An 18,569-nucleotide genomic window follows, 5' to 3' on the forward strand; every position below is an offset into this window, starting at 1 on the left:
GAGTAATCCAAAAGTAACAAAGTGATCGTGTTGCATTGCTGCAAATTCTCCAGTCATATGGTATTCGAATTACGTTACTGATTTCATTGATCAACATGTAGCTGTATCGGTTTACGTCTTCATAGTGCTCCTAAGCTAAAATGAGTTTGATATTCCTGGTTTACGGTATTTTTTTGTGTTAACAACACTGGCGGCTAATTTTGACCAGACATACAGGAGGGTTTAATTGGCAACCTGCACTTTTATCCGCTAGAGGACGCTGTTTTAATTCTAGCTAACTGTTTCAATAGCGACTCGGGCCCCTTTGGTGACGTAGTTCCGGTAATCCAGTCACCTCGCTCCCCCCGATGCTAGCCGGTCGGGCTTGGCTGTGGGAGCGTAATGGCGATGCACCGGGGACCCTCTAGCAAATGGCTTTTTACCCGGGAACAACTTGAAAATACGCCGTCTCGACGCTGTGGTATCGAGGCAGATCGGGAGCTTTCTTACCGACAACAAGCTGCTAACCTCATTCAGGATATTGGCCAGAGGCTTAACGTGTATCCTTTAAAACACAAGCTAGCTCTCCTGTACCGGGATTGCTATGCTAGCATCATCTTATCCAAACTGATATTGCTGCTTATATTGCCAGTTTATGCGACACACCTACAAACGAACAGTTTCCACTCAACCATTGGCAACGTTATAATAGACAAATAATCCAAATGTTCGCAAGTCCAATATACAACTTTGCCCGTTTCGTGAAGGCCTTGTTAAGTCAGCTTTTGTTTGTACCTTTCATTGTTGGCGAACACACTGAGAGTGTAGTCGTCTGTTTCGTTGCAGAGTCGAGTTCAATAGTTTAATCTTTTCTATCAGTGAAATAAAACCGTGTATATCCTATAAATAAAATATTCTATTTTTTTTATTTCTCACGTGTTTGTTCCCACCCCTGAACACATTGTACGCAGCACGTAATGGGTGTCTTTTTACTCGTTTATTATCGTCATCGTGTTCTCCTTAAGTGTGGCCCCAGCTCACAATTGATCATCAACACCGCAATAGTGTACATGCACAGATTTTATATGATTCATTCTTTCACAAAGTTTCACAGAAATGTAAGTACTTCACATGGAAGAATGGGTATAATGGGCACTGCTGTGCAACTGCGGCACTAACAAACATTTGTCATCGTAGATAATCTCCCAAACCACATTGTTCCTGGCAGCAAAAGTTGAGGAACAGCCTCGGAAATTGGAGCACGTCATAAAAATAGCCCATGCCTGTATAAACCCCCAAGAGCCTGCCCTGGACACTAAAAGCAATGTGAGTATAACATCTAGTTTGTGTGTTGTCCATCAGTATTTGTCTTATTCTCAATTCATTTAAAGGTATTCACAAACTTCTTTTTCTTCAACCAGGCACAGAACGTGTAGTGTTCCTCCCCACAGTCAGGCAAATTTGTTCCAAAGTATTTCAGGCAACTTAAATTTGGTCTCAAAGTTGAACCATCTAGCTTGTTTGCTATAGAAGTAAGGGTTGGTAACCTTTTTGGCCCAAAGTCCCATAATAGCCAAACTGTTTGACTTTTTACCATATATTTTAAGACAAACGTCAGCAAAACCACTAAACCCCCTCTCTGCGTAACATTTGATGAAATGATAATGCCAGAGCCTGTGTCCTACATAAACAAATATACCACTTTTAACTTATCCCCCCTCCTTCCCACAGTTACTTAAGATTGACTCATTTTTACCTTCATTTATTTCATAATGGTATAAGCAGAGTGCTTTTGTCAATGTGTCACAAATAACTGCAAATGAAAAGTTTATGGATGTATTTCCCTTCAGCGCCGTGGGTGCGTGTGAGTGAGGAGCGTGCTGTGTTGCATGGCTCAGGCCTACCCCTACTGCTCATGCAATTAAACTATTCTGTGTGCTTGGCTAGCGTTTGTGGGTAATTACAGTTTGTTGTGTGGGTTTTAATTAATTATAAAGTGTTTTCACAGTGAGCATACATTGTTCCATGTGAAGGTTTATTTAGCGGTGTACTGACAAAACGGGGTCTGTTGCTTTAACACCTTTAATGTAAACTGTAGGTAAAACAATGTGCCTTTTATATATTGGACCAAACAGTATGCGTATTTGGAGTAGGTTTGGCTACGCGTGCACAGAACCTGGCGTTAAACTAACTAGATTTGGGACCATTCAAAGGAAACTGCGTTAGTAGTATTTTATCACCCATCCATATATGTTCCCAACCCCTGCTGTAGAGCTTTGACACATTGAACACAACACTTTCAAAATGTGAGGCCAGCTCTGAAACTGAGCGATTGTAGTGAACAGCGATTGCATACCGCTAATTTCTGCTTTGGGGTAGGCAATTATGACTTTGTTTTTGCTGCCTGTGTCGCAGGTTGGTATTTTGTCTGGCTAGCTCCCCGATAGCATTGAGGCTGCTGGGGGCTTCTCTGTTTTGTTTCCTCCTTGTTGGCTGCCCGCTGTGCATTGTTGGGCCAGCTAGCCTGGCGGTGGCGCTCATTATGCCAAATTTTTCCTCTTGTTTTAAGCTCTTTCATTGCTTGATTTCTTGTATTGTTGTTACATTCGCTAATATTGTTGGAGCCCACTTTAAGATTTATTATCTAATACTGATGTTCCAAGCAAGATAATTGTGATTTAACTTATACCTATACTGTATTTAAGTTTTAGTTTTGACTATCTGGTCTCAAAATGTACAAGGAACTGATAACATTTATTTTTGTTTATGGATTTCCCTTTGATTTTAATATGTGTGTTTTTGAATTTTACAGGTGTAAGTTTTTTAATGTTTTATGGGTAATGTTCTAAAAGACAGAATGGCTGGGATAACGGTGATTGATCAGGCATTGGCAATTTAGTTGACTTTTCAGGAAAAGCCCTAATTATCAAAGGCGGTTCCAAAGTCCTAGTTATGTTTTTAAAACGTGTTTTGCCAGGCGCCTCAGTTGTTAAATAGGTTACGTCCTCCACGGGTGTTTCTCATTCCAGTCAGTCAATACTCCCCCAACATCTTAACAGCCTGCTTTTTGGCTGTTTTTCAGGCATTCCAACAGCAGTCACAAGAGCTTGGAGGACTGGAAACCATTGTCCTGCAAACCCTGGGTGAGCTTGAAATGCCATCTATGCCTTTTTCGCGTTCAGATTTGGGCTTGGTCATATGGACACAATTTCGCACCCCCAGAATGATAGTTGGCAGTATGACAGACAATTAATAAGAACTTGGTCTTATAAAATCTGAAAGATCATTATATCACCTGTTTTTCAAAGCCCATTCTATTCAGCTGAGTTTACTGCTGTAATTCATAAAGTCGCTTCTATTTGTGTTCATTGTGCTTTTCATTATATTTAATCTTTGAGCCAAATATAGTGTTACCACACGTTAATGTTTCTCAAATCCCTGGTTGAAGGCATCAACCCGCTTACTAAATCCGGAAGTATTTTTCTGGTCTTTGGGTATCTAAATGGCTCGTTGCACGTGTTAGGGGGTCAGCTTACTGCATATTCTATGAAAAACATGAGCTAAAATGTTTTCAAAAGACACTGTAGAAAGATATAGCTAGAACCTAATATTCTGAAAATGCTTGAATAAGTGCGTAGAGCATCGGCGCCTATTAGGGTATTGTATTTTTATGATGCTTATTATCGTTTTTGTCAACTATGAAGAATTTGATCTCATAGAATCTTAAAGATCGTTAGATCATCTGTTTTCTGAAGTCAATTCTGTTCAGTTGAGTTTACAGCTGTAATTCATAAAGTCTTTTTTTATAGGTGTTTATTGTGCTTTCCATTTTATTTAATCATTGAACCAAATATAGTGTGGTAGCGGCTTCATGTGACACACCTTTATATTCCTAAATCGCTGGTTGAAGGCATTTACCCACTTAACCCAGAAGTCGATTTCTGGACATAGCCTTTGGATGGCTAAGCGGTTCTTTGCATGTGTTAGGGGAGTCAGCTAACTGAATATTTTATTAAAAACACAAGTTTAATTTTTTTTTTACAATAGACAGTGTGGAGTGATGTAGCTAAAACAGAATATTCTGAAAATGCTTGAATTAATAGGTTCAGCACGGGCACCAAAAATACAATTATTATTATGCTTATTAGATAGATAGATACTTTATTCATCCCCGCAGGGAAATTCACAATTATAAATATTGTTAAAAATTATCATCATTTTTGTCATTTAACAAGAATTTGAGCTCAAAATCTGAAAGATCGTTAGATCATCTGTTTTCTGAAGGCCATTCTCTTACCTTTGTAATTCACAAAGTCGTTTTTATTTGGATTTATTGTGCTTTTCATTTTATTTGATATTTGACCCTAACATAATGTTGCAGGAGCATCATTTTTGTCACTATTGTTAACAGTTATATGTGATGTCTACAGTGATGGGATAAGTATATTAAAAGAGAATGTGTAGCGATTGCATGCCTAAGTGCATTGAGTAGAAATAGTGTTCTTTCATTCAATTTTCAAGATTATTTTTATTGTCATTGGTATAAAATGCCAAAGGCATTTTCTTACCAACCTCGGTGTAGTGTTTATACAATGGAAGTTAGAAACAAGATATAATGAGGTCATTTATATTTATTTGTGTGTGTGTGATAGGGTTGCAATAAAAAAACATTAAAACCGATGGTTGTTGATTAAAATCGATTGGTTGTGTCACGCAATTTATGCGTCACTCAGCACGCCACGGAGCCAATGACGTCATACGTGGCGCGAGCATAACAGAGCGAGGTGGAGTGCAAACTAAGCTGCTATTTTCAAAGTCTACGGTCAATTCCCCTCATGAAACATGACATACACGGAGAAAACGGTTCAACAGAAGTCTGCAAAAGTTTGGGAGCACTTCACAAAAAAGTGCGTCACTTGCGAGCTTTGCAAAAGTGATATGGCATGGGAGCACCACGATGGTGAGGCGGCAAACAAATCCAAAACATGGAGTCACCAACAAATAGGAAGTCAGTAGAATGGTAAGTCACTACATTATTTGTTATTAAAGAGTGAAAACGTAACCTTTGTCTCTGTTAGCTAGCCGATGTGAACGTTTGCTTTTTGGATGATTAATGACTGCGTGTGTGAGAAATTATTTCAGCATCAAGGTACTTTCCTGGAAAAGTCCAAGTGATCAAGTGAGGAAACGTTAAGTTAGACTTTGGTCACTCGCTTGATGTGCTAGCGTTTGCTTGTGTGTGAGTGAGATAGTTTTTATTTCAGTGAAATAAAAGGATTACTTTTTTTGGGCACAGCACAGAGAACTTGGCAAAAGCTCCACAAAGCACACAGGAAAAAAATCTGCTGAACAAAACATTATTATCATAAACATGTGCCTAAAGAGAGTAGGCCTAAGCAGTGTTTAATCATACCTTATAAATAAGGTCACTTTGAACACAGCGGTGGTAATAAGTTTAAGATAAAGCATTCAGTTTTACTTTTCTGGCAAAGTCAGTGATTGTTGTGTCCTTGTAAATTGTGCCATAACAATAATACTCATACTTTCTCATCTCAATAGAAAACGGCAAAAAATGAGAAGCTTCATGATGAGAGAGACATCATGCACACCACAACAAGCAGCTGTCGTCACGGAGAGCATCGTCAAGATGTTCCTCATTTTTGCCTTGCAATGCAAAGTTATCAAAGGAGGAGTGAGTGAATTAGTGAGCAAAGGTGATAGTGATTACCTTTAGCTTTTTAATGTTGAAAATCGTGTTTTCACACTTTCATTTATTTCTTGTTTCATAAGCTTCTGTCCCTTCAAACAAAAAAAAAATATTTGTTTGCACTTCTTAAAAGACTATACATACATTTATTATACATTTATTATACATTTGCAAGTGAGTACCATTGATTTGTATGTATTTTTGTTTATTGTCAAGTTATTTGACAAATACTTTGAATGTGAATGTTAATACATGTCACTGCGTTTTTAGAGTTGCAATAATTTATTTTTCCAAAAGCTCACATCCCTTAACCCACAAAGTGGCCTTTTTTGCACTTTATTAAAAAGTATATAATTGCGGGTGTATAATATACATTTGTATGTATTTTGTTTGCTATCTGACACTGATTTGTTTATTGTTGAATGTTGTAGAATGTTCTGTTTTGTGCAATATTTCCTTTTTATTCCACCACAAAATTTCAATATTTGAATAAAGAGGAGGAAACCCAATGTTTTTTTGTGTTTTATCCGATTAATCAAAAAAATAATCGTCAGATTAATCGATTATTAAAATGATAGTTAGTTGACGTGTGTGTGTGTGTGTGTTCAACAATTAGGTGTCTACAATGTCACCAGTCACTAAAATATGCCATGCCTCGTATAATTGGAAAGCTTAAACTCTTAGGATTCAAGATATGATGACCATTTCAAAAATATACTCATCTGAGAAACCTCACGCTTAGTCTGAAACAAGGTACCCGAAAACTATCAAGCCGAGGTAATTCACCAATATGTCCTTTGGGCTGTCTTTGAATGTCCGCGAAAATGCCTTTATTACATCAAAGACAATCCATAGAATCCAACCGTGCAAAATAATTACTCCAAATCACGATTTTTCTGACAGATTAATACGAATCTGCCCTGAACATTTCTGCTTTGTTGGAAGTTGCTCCTCTTAATCCGTCCGTTCTGCCACATTATTTCTGTTTACGAATAAACGGACTCATAAACTTGTTCCCAATGTGCTAGTTAGCGCTTCCTTTTCGATTGACATCTTTTCAATGATGAGGGTCTGTTCATGATAGTTTTATTCATGAACAGAGCCCAAAATTACATTAAACTTGCGTCTTCCTCAACTTGTATATCTATATGTCTTTCTATTTACGGCTTGGGCTCCTGTGGCGGCTGTTAGAAACAAATGCATACATTGGCTGTTGCATAAGCCGCAGGGTTGAAAGCTTGGGGAAAAAACGTCAAAGCTTATCGTCCGAATTTTCCGAACTCTATATATATATATATATATATATATATATATATATATATATATACACACACACATCTAAAACCTCTCGCTATTTTGCTCTTTTTTTATCGTTGGTGTATTCCTTTGCAAATTTTTACCATATTTTCATGCCCATAAGGCGCACATGTAAGATTTTCTTCAAATTGTAGGGTGCGCCCTATCGGCCAGTGCGCCGTCTCTCATGCAGAGCGGCGGACAAGAGACCAGCTGGATGCCCTCAGGGTTGGGCTCCCGAGAGTGTGAGGTCACAGGTCTGATCCTTGGCCTAGTAAAGACTTACATCATTCGATGTTTTTGGGAGATTGTTCATATTTCCAACTAAATTCGACGTCCATGCATCTTCTCTGACTTTTAACGTCACTTGTTTAATTGCAATCGTATCCCGCTTGCGCAGAAGAAGACGTGTGTCGTCACGCGCATGGCATTGCTAGCAGAAGTGCTCATGGATGCTAACGCTATAGCGTATCAAGCAATTTGAAAGTTATTGTGCTACCGGAGGCTGAAAACGGTTGTCCCCCCAAATAGGAATTGAATTCAAAACCTCACTTTCCCTGATTGAGCGCTTTCCGTGTTTTCGTCCACCGTGTGTTGATTTCGGCCCAACGCGAAAACATGGAAACCGAGCAGCCACCTCGAGAAAATTGAACAATAATGAATCCACGGTTCGCAAGTTGGAGGAAGCTAAATATGAACTCTGACAAGTTTTTTTTTACTGTGTAATCAATACTTAAACCACAACCAAACTCAGTTTTGTTTATGTGCATGTCTGTGTTGTTGTGCTGAAAAATTACCCAACCCCTATACTAGACTACGGATCATTTGCACGTTGTATGTGCAAGGGGAAACATTTCATGCAAGCAGAGGGCGCCTGCGCCCTATCAGTCTTTTATGAAGGTGCGACGCTACCTCACGTATTTTCTCTTTGCACGTGGTTCTGGTCCGTGAAAAAACGTTTTTGGGGGTAATAGCTGAACTCATGCATGATTTTTCCTTTTATTTCAACATAACATAATGGTCAGAAATTTGTTAAAAAAGAATAAAATTAAAGAATAATAATAATATGAAGGTCTTGATTGTGTTTTTATAAAATATTGATTTGATAAATCTATATATTATTTTTCCCATATCGCCTACTCCTAGATTTTGATAATTTCATAATCGTGCAAGTTATCCCTGAAAGTAGGTTGTTTAATATCGCAAAAGCACAATATTTTCAGAACATACATACAGAAATGTAATTTTTTTACATTGTATTTAGATTTTTATTTTGGACCTGTGCAAACCGGAGAATGTGTGCTCTTTAAAGTGATGCTGGTTTGTTGATGTGCAGGCAAAAGCCTGAAAGCAGAATTTGGGTTTTGGACAAATCCGTCTACATCACCAGTGATAAGAATTTAGACTCATTTGGGAATAACCATCTGCACCTGCGACATCATAACCCATTTAACCCTTTGAACTTAAATAGAAGAGGATTTTATTCATCTCACCATAATCCATGAAGTACATTAATTCTTCCTCACCCCAAAAGTGTGCATAGTTGCTGCGTTCCGGTTCTGTTCTTACGCCGCCCACCACAAGAATAAATGCACGTCCAGATATTCAAGTGACTCTTGATGATAAGTTTATACTTTAGTAGACAATCAAAATAAGAAGAGAACACATCAATGATTTTTTTTAACTTGCAATGAGCACAGGAGAGGACTGTCCAAAACCCGCAAGTTCCCAAAAAATCGAATCTCTTCTAAAAGTTTCATCAGTGCCCTTGGTATTTAATAAATCTAGTTTAGTAAGGGCAGATACACCCTTAGGGTGTGGAGTTCAATGAGCAGCAACATTATTGGCTGATGGTGACAATCATGTTAACAGTGCATAGTAATCCAAAAAAGAGACAACCCTGGCTGATGTTCAATAGTAAAAAAAAAGTACCGCATTTATTGTAAGTAAGAGGATAAACAGAGTTAGCATTTATGATTTCTTGTACTGAGCGCGGAAATTTTACTGATCTAATGAAGAAAAAAATAGAATTGGAGCATGTGCCACAATGACCAACAAACTAGTTAAATGAGTGTACCGAAAAGGTAAGCCCTGTATGAAAGGACTGACTAAAAGAGAGAAATTTCTGATTCTTGAATGGAAAAAAATTCTGACTGAATTAATCTAAATGAATTATTAACGCCCAAAGTTCTATTATTAAAATATGTTAAAGATTCTGCTACCCACTGAACACTTAACGGGCACTGGTGCTTGCGCAGGCCTTTGTAAACAAACGTATTCAAAGTTGTATGTGTCGAAGCTGTTCGCCTTACGCAATGTATTGTGGAGTGCATCAAGACGAAAGCAAAATGTTATGCTAGTTGTGTTCTGCTAACAAATAAAACCTCCTCTGGGTGTTCAAGTGATTGTCTGCAGGACTGTAGAGTGTGGCAAATAAGTATTTAGTCCACCACTAATAGTGCGAGTTCTACCACTTGAAATTATTTGAGAGGCCTGTTATTGTCAACATGCGTAAATCTCAACCATGGGAGAGAGAGAACGTGGACAGAAAAACGAAAATTACATTGTCTGAATTTTATGAATGTACAGTATTTGCAAATCATGGTTGAAAAACATGTATTTGGTCAATACCTGATGTTCATCTCAACGCGTGTGCACTTTAAGTTTTTAATTTGCTGTGTGGATCCATTGAGCAGTATTTGCAGGAGTGGGTTTTCCTCGGGTAATCGTGTTTCTTTAGCTGTCAAGTCTCCACTAAATATAAAAGACTGTCTGTGGCTGGTTGGATAAAATTGTAAAAACAACGCGTCATGCCACTCTGATACATCCATGTGGTTAATGGATATTCTTTTAATTTTTTCATAACATTGTATGTTCATGTGTACAGGTAATGTCGATACAAAGACTATCCATATGTATATTAGCCATTGCTGTGACATCTGGTAAAAAAGTATAGTTATTCCCCAAATAAATCAAACATCCATATTTTAATGCTTCTTACTGTCTTGTTTTCAGGTTTTGAAATAACGATAGATCATCCACATACTGATGTTGTGAGGTGCTCCCAGCTTGTACGAGGTACATTTTTAGCTTATGTTTGAGTTTTGTAAAAGGGATATTTTTCTTAGTGCAGGTGCAATTTGGGAACCAAGTTGTCTTCTACAGTTGCATGAATTGTGAGTTTAAAAAATACCAGGGGTGTCACAGGTTCTTTAGATTTAAGCTGCTTTTGCATTGCTACAATTAATGAAATTTGTGTCTAGTGTAATTCTACAGCTAGTCTCGGTCCCTTGTGCTCATTTTGGAGCTCAAGTAAATCAAACCATACCAACGTTGGTTGCAATGTAAACTAATAGCACCACTTTGGGCTCCCTTTTTTGCATTTGGTCAACAGTGATCGCACTAACAAACGCAATCCCACCAAAGTGCATAGGCTTACTTGTGGATTGAAAATGAAACCGTGACACCCCAAACGAGCTTGACTGTGTTGTGGCAACCAATTAACTGGCTTCTAAACCCAACTTTCTCCTTCCTTTACAGCAAGCAAGGATTTGGCACAGACTTCATATTTCATGGCTACCAACAGGTTATTATCCTGTTCCCATTATTGCACTTAAATGGCTCACTATGGCTTCATGGCCTGCAGGATCCCTTCTTGTGTCCATCACCCTGCGTGCGACTGGACCCTGGGCATCTGTACCCGGCCAGGCTCCCGTATGCACTTACACTAGGTTCCTGGCACAGAGGGGTTGAATGCATAGCGTGAAACATAGTGTCCTTTACCTCTCACCGTTGTTTGGTATACAGTGCACGAGGCAAAAACATCCAAATGGTAGCCTTAGTAATGTTTTCAGAAGCACTAAAGCCTCTTTGTGTTTTTTTTTTTCATATCGTACTCGTATTTTCTGTGTATTTTAAACCCTGGGTGACCTCCTATTTATCTACCAAACTACACTGCAAACTGAATGTGGCTAAAAATGCCATTTTTTTTAATCAGCTAAATGTTTTAAGTTAATGTCCTGCCTCAATCTTCATTTTAGAACACGAAACAAAAGTTTCAGATATTTTCCCTTTCCATTAGTTTTTTGAAGCTCTGAGATGTGGCTGAAATACAAAATCCAAGTAAATGGCTAATGGTCTCAAACAAATTGTTACACAGTTGATTTTACACACTATTATTGATAATAATAACTAGGGATGCACAGAAATGAAAATTAAGGCCTGAAACTGAAAATTTGTAACGCTTGGCCAAAATAGCATCGCCAATATAAATGACCTACCATAATAAATTAAAACATTTATTTGGCATTTACTTGCTTAAAAGGCATTTTATATAATGATAACTTCCATATTACTCTCTGCTAAATGAAAACGCTTTTTTCTAATTCCTGTCAACAATGTGCAACAGATAAGACAAAATTGCTGTGAGGTCTAACACGCAAATGAAACAAAAAAGTTGAATAAAAAAACATAAACAATTTTTTTAAATACTTATTTTGGAGCATTTTAGTTTACATCGAAAATGATGTGAAAGTGACATTGCTGTAGTGCTAACATGTAAGCATTAGCCAAGGTCCCGTCAGCAGCTGACCAAAAAGTAGAGTGGCACACAAACTTTTTAAGAGAAAATGTTTTGTTTTTAAAAGCTTGGGAATGTTTAGAGAGTATTTTCCATCTTCTTTCCATCTCCAAATTGAAAAAAATGAGCAGCCATGCAAATAAAACCTAACTTTGCAAGGCTCTCCCCACTTTAGACATGACGTCATCACAACATTGCTTGAAAGCTGTTTTGGTTTTTCTTACGGCCAAAATCGAAAATGCACATTTCGGGCAAACATTAATTTCTTGTCAAAATTTGGTGCGTCCCTCATAATAACTACTCCCTTTAACAAGATACCATAAATGATTTACTCAAAAGAATAAGCGCTACCTTTTTTTCTTCACCTGAACGGCATTGCAGACCTCAAGTGACACTGTATTGTCTGCCTGATTCACTCCCAATAAGTGAGGCTTTCCTTGCTGTTGCTTCCAAAACAATCAAGTCTGTTATATGTATTTCCCCCCTTAAACTTCACATACAGTGCTGTGAAAAAGTGTTTGCCCTATTCCTGATTCATGTGTTTTTCTGATATTTTTTTCCTCACAAATGTTTCAGATTATGAAACCAATATTAATATCATACAGAGAAAACCCAAGGAAATACAAAATGCACTTTTGAATTGTTGATTCCATTCAATCCGTTTTGATTTTTTTTTTTTCTGTGTCCCCTGAACCTGATTGCGAGTTGGTCCACCTCTCGTAGCGATAAAATAAATCAAATGTTTACGATAATTGGTAATGCGTCATTCACAATGCTCTAGGTGAATTTTGGCCCACCCTTCTTTGCAAACATTTTTCTAATCTCCCTTATTGGAGAGCTTATTTTCGCATGAACTGCCTGTTTAAGGTAACTCCACAGTATCTCAATTGGAATAAATCTGGGTTTTGATGTGACATCTCCAGAACCTTTTTCGTTTTTCTTTTTTTTAATTACCCATTTAGAGGTGGACTTGCGGATGTGTTTCGTATCGTTGTCCTGCTACATTATCTAATAGCACATGAGTTTGAGGAAACAAACTGGTGGCTGGCTGTCCTCCTTCAGGATCTTCTGGTAAACACCACAATTTATTAATCCGTCAACCTCAGCAAGTTGTCCTGGTCCTGAGGCAGCAAAGCAGCCCCTGACCATCACACTGTCACCACCAGGCTGGTTTTAGACAAGGCACTGGGGATATCCCTTTCAAAGCTCAATGAGACTTGCCAGTGAGTCTCTATCCCTTTTCATATTTTTGGGAATGTGATTTGCTCACAGCAAGTTTGCAGTTGAGTTTGGTATTTTGGTGGCAGGGACCCCTATAGAATGCTCCGTTTGTGTTTCCTGGTCATCGTGACCTCTTACTGGTACAAATAACGTGCTGAGGAGACATTTGATAAAGTTGTTCAGGAAAATAATTTCTGACATTTTCATTTTCAAACTCTCTTTATTTTTTCCGATTTTGGTAACAATACTTTTGAGGCGGGAGAATAAGGGTATGGTTATGTGTTGTACTTTCCATCAAACAGAACAATTTGGTTTACTTAATACTCTTAGTTTTGTCTATTTCATGGTTAACTGTTGTAAATAGTTCTCCCCTTTACCTCAATGTTATAGTGAAAATCTGACACAATGTGAATGGTTGTCATGTAAGCTATGGCGCTGAACTAGATGCAATGCTTCTTTGAGTTTGGCAAACCAATGTGTTCTGCTTGTTGGAAACGTAGTTGTCCATTGATTGGACATGCATCCTTTTAAAAGCGCTCTGCTGACCTTTTTTCTGGTGTTCCGCTGTTGTCCTCTGTCATGACAGTTTGCACCTCACCACATTCTGCCTGCAGTATCGGCCCACGGTTGTCGCCTGCGTCTGCATCCATCTAGCCTGCAAGTGGTCCAACTGGGAAATCCCTGTGTCGACGGACGGCAAACACTGGTGGGAGTACGTTGATCGAACGGTGACGTTGCAGCTGCTGGATGGTGAGGGGCCCGCTCCGTCCTGCCTGGTGGGGGGCCATGCTCCTGAGCCGGCCTCTCACACTGTTCTTTGTATTTCCAGAGCTCACACATGAGTTCCTGCAAATCCTGGAGAAGACGCCTAGCAGGCTGAAAAGGATACGCAACTGGAGGGTACGTAAAGGCACCACATTGGCCGTATGTGTTTTGCTCCAGTTTTGACTAGGACTGCCACGGCAACTATTTAAATAGTCGACTAGTCATCGACTATCAAAAGGATCTGTTGGATAGACTGATAATTACTAATATTTTCTTAAATTTAGCATGAAATTGATTTATTTGTGCCAAAAAATAATAAGCATAATAAAAGAGGCATTGATGCATTTAAAACCACATATTTTATTGAACATTCTGCGAATTCTTACAAAATTAATTTAAAATGCCTTTTCTAAAACTATTTAAGCACAGTCCTGAGACAGTAGAGGCATACATCTGTCGATAAACCCTGTTAAACCCTGTCCATTTTTAGGAACAGGCATATATGCATAACAAATTAAAATCAATTAAACATTTTTTAATCCCTGTAAACGAAGAATAACCTTTTTGGAAGCAGTAGAGCTGTAAATGAAAGCAATATGTGCATTTCGTGAAGTACATTCAGGGGTCAACTGCAAAAGCTGTAAGAAAAGAGCTTAACGAATCTCAACAGTTATAACAACTGACATTTGTCTTTTTTAATTAGATGAAGTTTGTCCTTGGAATTGCATGCATTTGATTTTTAAAACATCTTATGCTCTTTTATAGATAAATATAAGCAGATAAGATGTCCGTGCATGTCAAGAAAACTTGGCTTGGTTACTTGATCTTACTGAGGCCAGTCAGACTCTGTTTCTCAACTCTTTGACGTGCTTTATCTCTAACCCCGTCAAACTGTTGATAAAGTCGTGTCTTCACGATGTCCCCAGTCACTGAAATACATTATGCCACAAATCATTAGAAAACTAAAACTCTTTGGATTCAAGATATGATAATCATTTCACCATGATCAGTCTGAAACAAGGTACTCAAAAACTATAAAGCCGTGATGGCTCACCAATAAGTCCCCTGGGAAGTCAGCTGATGAGATGAAATTCTGCAACCATGGAGTAATTATTTTTCCAGTGAATCCAACCGTGTAAAATAGTTACTCAAAAACACACAATAATGCCGACAGATATATTTAGATAGATAGATAGATAGATAGATACTTTATTCATCCCCTAAGGGAAATTCACATTTCCAGCAGCATCCCTGAGCTGAGAACAATACAATAATAAAGCCAAAAGAATACAATATACAAATACCCAGTGTGACGTGCAAATGCCCACTTTAGCATGTTATATAGAGTAACTAAATAGTGCTACACAGAACACATAATGCAGTAAGATTAGGTAATATCCAATGTAGGTGGTGTGGTTTAATGTGGGCCTTTACTCTGCCGGGTGGAGTTAAAGAGCCTCATGGCATGAGGAAGAAAAGATCTCTTCAGTCTGTCCGTAGTACAAGACAGTGACAGCAGTCTGTCACTGAAACTGCTCTTCTGTCCGGAGATAATGCTGTGAAGCGGATGCGATGGATTGTCCATGATTGACCTCAGCTTTTTCAGTGCCTGTCTCTCAGCTACTGTTGTTAGGCTGTCCAGCTCTTTGCCCACAACAGAGCTCGCTTTCCTAGCCAGTTTATTGAGACGAGAGGCATCCTTCTTCTTGACGCTGCCTCCCCAACACGCTGCCGCATAGAAGAGGGCGCTTGCCACTACTGTCTCATAGAATATTTTCAGGAGCTTTTTGCAGATGTTGAAGGAGGCCAGCCTTCTGAGGAAGTAAAGTCGGCTTTGCCCTTTCCTACATAGAGCTTCTGTGTTGGCAGTCCAGTCCAGTTTGTTGTCCAGCTGCACACCCAGGTATTTGTAGGTCTGGACAAATTCTACACATTCTCCCTTGATGGTTACAGGAACCGGGTGAGTTCTGGTTCTCCTGAAGTCCACCATCATCTCTCTGGTCTTGGTGGTGTTTAGGTGCAGGTGGTTTGCGTCGCTCCATCGGACAAAGTCCTGAATCAATTTCCTGTACTCCTCCTCCTGCCCGTTTCTGATACATCCCACGATCGCAGTGTCATCGGCAAACTTTTGCACATGGCAGGACTCAGAGTTGTACTTAAAGTCCGATGTATATAGAATGAATAGGAATGTAGAGATGACTCACTCTGTTAGAGAAGTGTGTCCGTCGACAATAAAATGAACAGTGGACTATTTTTATTGATTGTTGTTGACAACAGTGACTAATCGTTGCACCCCTATTTTTGACACATTATGTCGTTTGCTTTCAGGCCATTCAAGCTGCTAAAAAGCCAAAGACTGAGGGTACTGCTGTGGATGCTGTGTACCAGGGGGCATCACTAGACAGCCTTCCCTGTGTCGCCGGCTCCTTCTTTCCTTCCAGCTCAGTGTCAGATTCCACAGATATGTCCCTTGGTGCTATGTCGGGCTCCTATGCCTCCTACCAGCCACTCAGTGACTCCTTCTCGCAGCCCCCCCATTCAGATTTTACCCTTTTAAAACACGAACAGCAAACTGCTGGCTGCTCTTCTAGTAAAGGTTTGCTGGCTGTGAACGCGGCATCTTTTTTGCGGCCGCAGAAAGTCTTGACTCTGGAAAAATACAGAGAAAAACACGCAGCAGAGCTGGCTCTGCAAAACGGCATCAGAGAGGAGGCCGGCACGGACATGTACACGCCCCCAGCCGCCATTACCTCGCACCACCACAAAAAGCGCTCTCAAACCCTGCCCGGCAGCCAGTCGGGTGAAAGCCGGCGAGAAAGAACTGGCTCCAAAAAGACTCGAGCGACAGCTTCCTATGCGGAGAACGGCTCAGCCGCCAGCGAGGAGCTCAAGATGAGGATCAAAGTGTCGTCGGAGCGCCACGGCGGCTCCGATCAAGGCAAAGACAAGCACAAAGAGCATAGCGGCCACCGCTACTCCAAGCACGGCCACTCCCACTCCTATTCCCTCGGCGGCAACTGCCGGCTGGATGCCGCCTCTGCGTCACAAAGACCACCCGGTAGTGACAGCAGTTCCAGCTCTTCGCGAAAGAGGCCTCACCCCGATGGCGGCCACCATCACCACCACTACTCGTCAAAGAGCAGCAGAATCTCCAAGACGGCTATCGGCGCCGCTCACTTCACAGACGGAACTCAGAGGACGGAGCACCACGGCCACGAGGGGACGAACGGCCTGCTGACAGCCAACGGCCAGCACACAGACTACAAAGACACTTACGACATGCTCAACTCTCTATTAAGTGCCCAAGGAATGAATTTATAACCTAGAGTATTGTCCACCGTGTTCCTGGACTGTGAAGGGGGGGAAATATTTTATTTGTCTTAAGTTATATGAATTTTCCATTGCTGCACTGCTGATGATTCTTGTGAAGCTGTCTAATATAGGCCTTTTTAGGATGTTCTTTATATCTATAGGGAGAATTTCCAAAATGTTTTGACAAGCGTAGGCCTGAATATGTTGTGAAACCATGAGAAAACATATCTCGTAACATTTCAGATGGACCAGACATATTTGACAGGTGCTGCCCTATGGCCAATTTGGAACAGTAATATAGGCACTCAAGAGCTGTGCTTTTACAAAGATATTTTTAAAGTGTATCTGGAATTCTGGTTCAAAAGACCAACATAGGGTATAAAATGCCCCAAAAAAGACATGTGTGTCACATTTGTGTGGTAAACGGAACTGTAGTATAGTGTTTTATTTATCCGTAGTTGTGTTCCAATTCTGTTTCAGATGTTGGTATTCGAGAAGTATGGCGAATACGAAGGGTACAAGGAAAGTCTTGATGGAGGTCTGGCTCACTCATCTGGCCGATGATGGAAAACCTTAAATGTGTCAGATCCTTCTGAAAGTTCACAAAATGTGTTTTATTATGGTCTCACACCATTATCGCTCATCAAAATATTCTCTTTGAAACTTCTTACCATATATAATGACCACTCTTGGACTACTGTACCAAAATGGCTTTAAGGTACCTTTTATATATGTCTTATCAATGTGAAACGTTGTCATGGTTAGGCACTATATTCAGGCTTTCAGAGACTAAAAATCAAAAGTTCATAAATAAGGACTTAACTAAACGTAATGCATCTGGCTGTGGGTGGCGCTATCACAAAAAAATATTTAAATGAGCATATGCGACCATTTTAAAACAAAGGGAAGAGAAGCCACATCGCTAGTGCTTGCAGACGTCACAGCAGTTTACACAGTGATTTTTAATTTTTTTTTAAACGTTCCACACAAAAAATCTCAGGTCATGAAATTTTTTATTGTAAGAAAAAAATCTAAGTACCTAATTGCTTGGAGACTCACTGCCTCATCCCAATATAAAGACACCTGAACCGTGTTACCTCCCTGGGGAACAGTCTGCTTTTTTCCCTCTAAAGTTATTGTTATGTCGCCTGCCATTCGTCAAAAGCAGTTCCTCAGGTGAGCCTAACATTAAATCCGCACTTGAAGCTGATGTGTGAAAGTCTGTAAAAAGTGCATTTCTGATCAGTCGACTGAAATCGCAAGATGCCTTTTGAGTGTCACTGCAAGTTTGGCTAGCCTCCAAGGGTGCTGATACCCTACATGTCATTGTCCTAAAATACAGTGTCTGCTACAAGATGGTGTAAATAGGACTGCAGTTCACGTTTACGGTTGTTGGTCAATGCCTTTGATTTCTCTTTATCTAAAGAGGACACCTCTCCGGCTTGTGTATCGGGAATCCAAATAAAGGTGTTAGTAACTTATTTCGATTGCAGCCCCTTTAATGCTTGAAATACGGAATACTGTACATGGATCGTGCACTTAACATCCTAAATGCGTTCCTCATTGCCTATTTTAAGCCTCTCAATTTGACCTGGTGAGTGAATGTGAAAGCAAACGCCAAATCATGCAGATGCTTTAATCCTGGCCTTGTAACGTTGGATTTACTTTCCATGGCATTTAAGCCTCAGCTTGCTTGCGTGCACGTGGAAG

The 18,569-nt window shown here is 39.7% G+C and overlaps 1 protein-coding gene across 2 annotated transcripts; it reads left to right on the forward strand.

Moving 5' to 3' along the window:
• The first annotated feature begins 297 nt into the window (after positions 1-297).
• On the forward strand, positions 298-18,340 carry LOC148369379 (cyclin-T2-like). Of its 2 annotated transcripts, XM_088331358.1 has the most exons (10): positions 298-539; positions 1,016-1,097; positions 1,177-1,305; positions 3,062-3,122; positions 9,998-10,040; positions 10,111-10,158; positions 10,523-10,568; positions 13,397-13,532; positions 13,612-13,682; positions 15,876-18,340. In XM_088331358.1, exons 1-10 carry the CDS (start codon positions 382-384, stop codon positions 16,866-16,868), a joined length of 1,767 nt encoding a protein of 588 aa, XP_088187484.1. In that variant the 5' UTR covers positions 298-381; the 3' UTR covers positions 16,869-18,340. The 2 variants fall into 2 exon arrangements, with proteins under 2 accessions (XP_088187484.1, XP_088187483.1); XM_088331357.1 differs by lacking the exon at positions 10,111-10,158 and having other exon boundaries at positions 9,998-10,060; positions 13,369-13,532.
• The last annotated feature ends 229 nt before the right edge of the window (positions 18,341-18,569 follow it).

Source organism: Urocampus carinirostris, chromosome 3, assembly GCF_059441175.1.
Source record: "Urocampus carinirostris isolate Australia breed hairy pipefish chromosome 3, RoL_Ucar_1.0, whole genome shotgun sequence".
Classification (NCBI taxonomy): domain Eukaryota; kingdom Metazoa; phylum Chordata; class Actinopteri; order Syngnathiformes; family Syngnathidae; genus Urocampus; species Urocampus carinirostris.

Coding starts and splice junctions, on each gene's coding strand:
- LOC148369379 (XM_088331357.1), top strand. CDS start 382: ATGGCGATGCACCGGGGACCCTCTAGCAAATGGCTTTTTACCCGGGAA. Junction 3,123..9,997: donor CATTGTCCTGCAAACCCTGG/GTGAGCTTGAAA, acceptor TCTTGTTTTCAG/GTTTTGAAATAACGATAGAT. Junction 13,683..15,875: donor AAAGGATACGCAACTGGAGG/GTACGTAAAGGC, acceptor GTTTGCTTTCAG/GCCATTCAAGCTGCTAAAAA.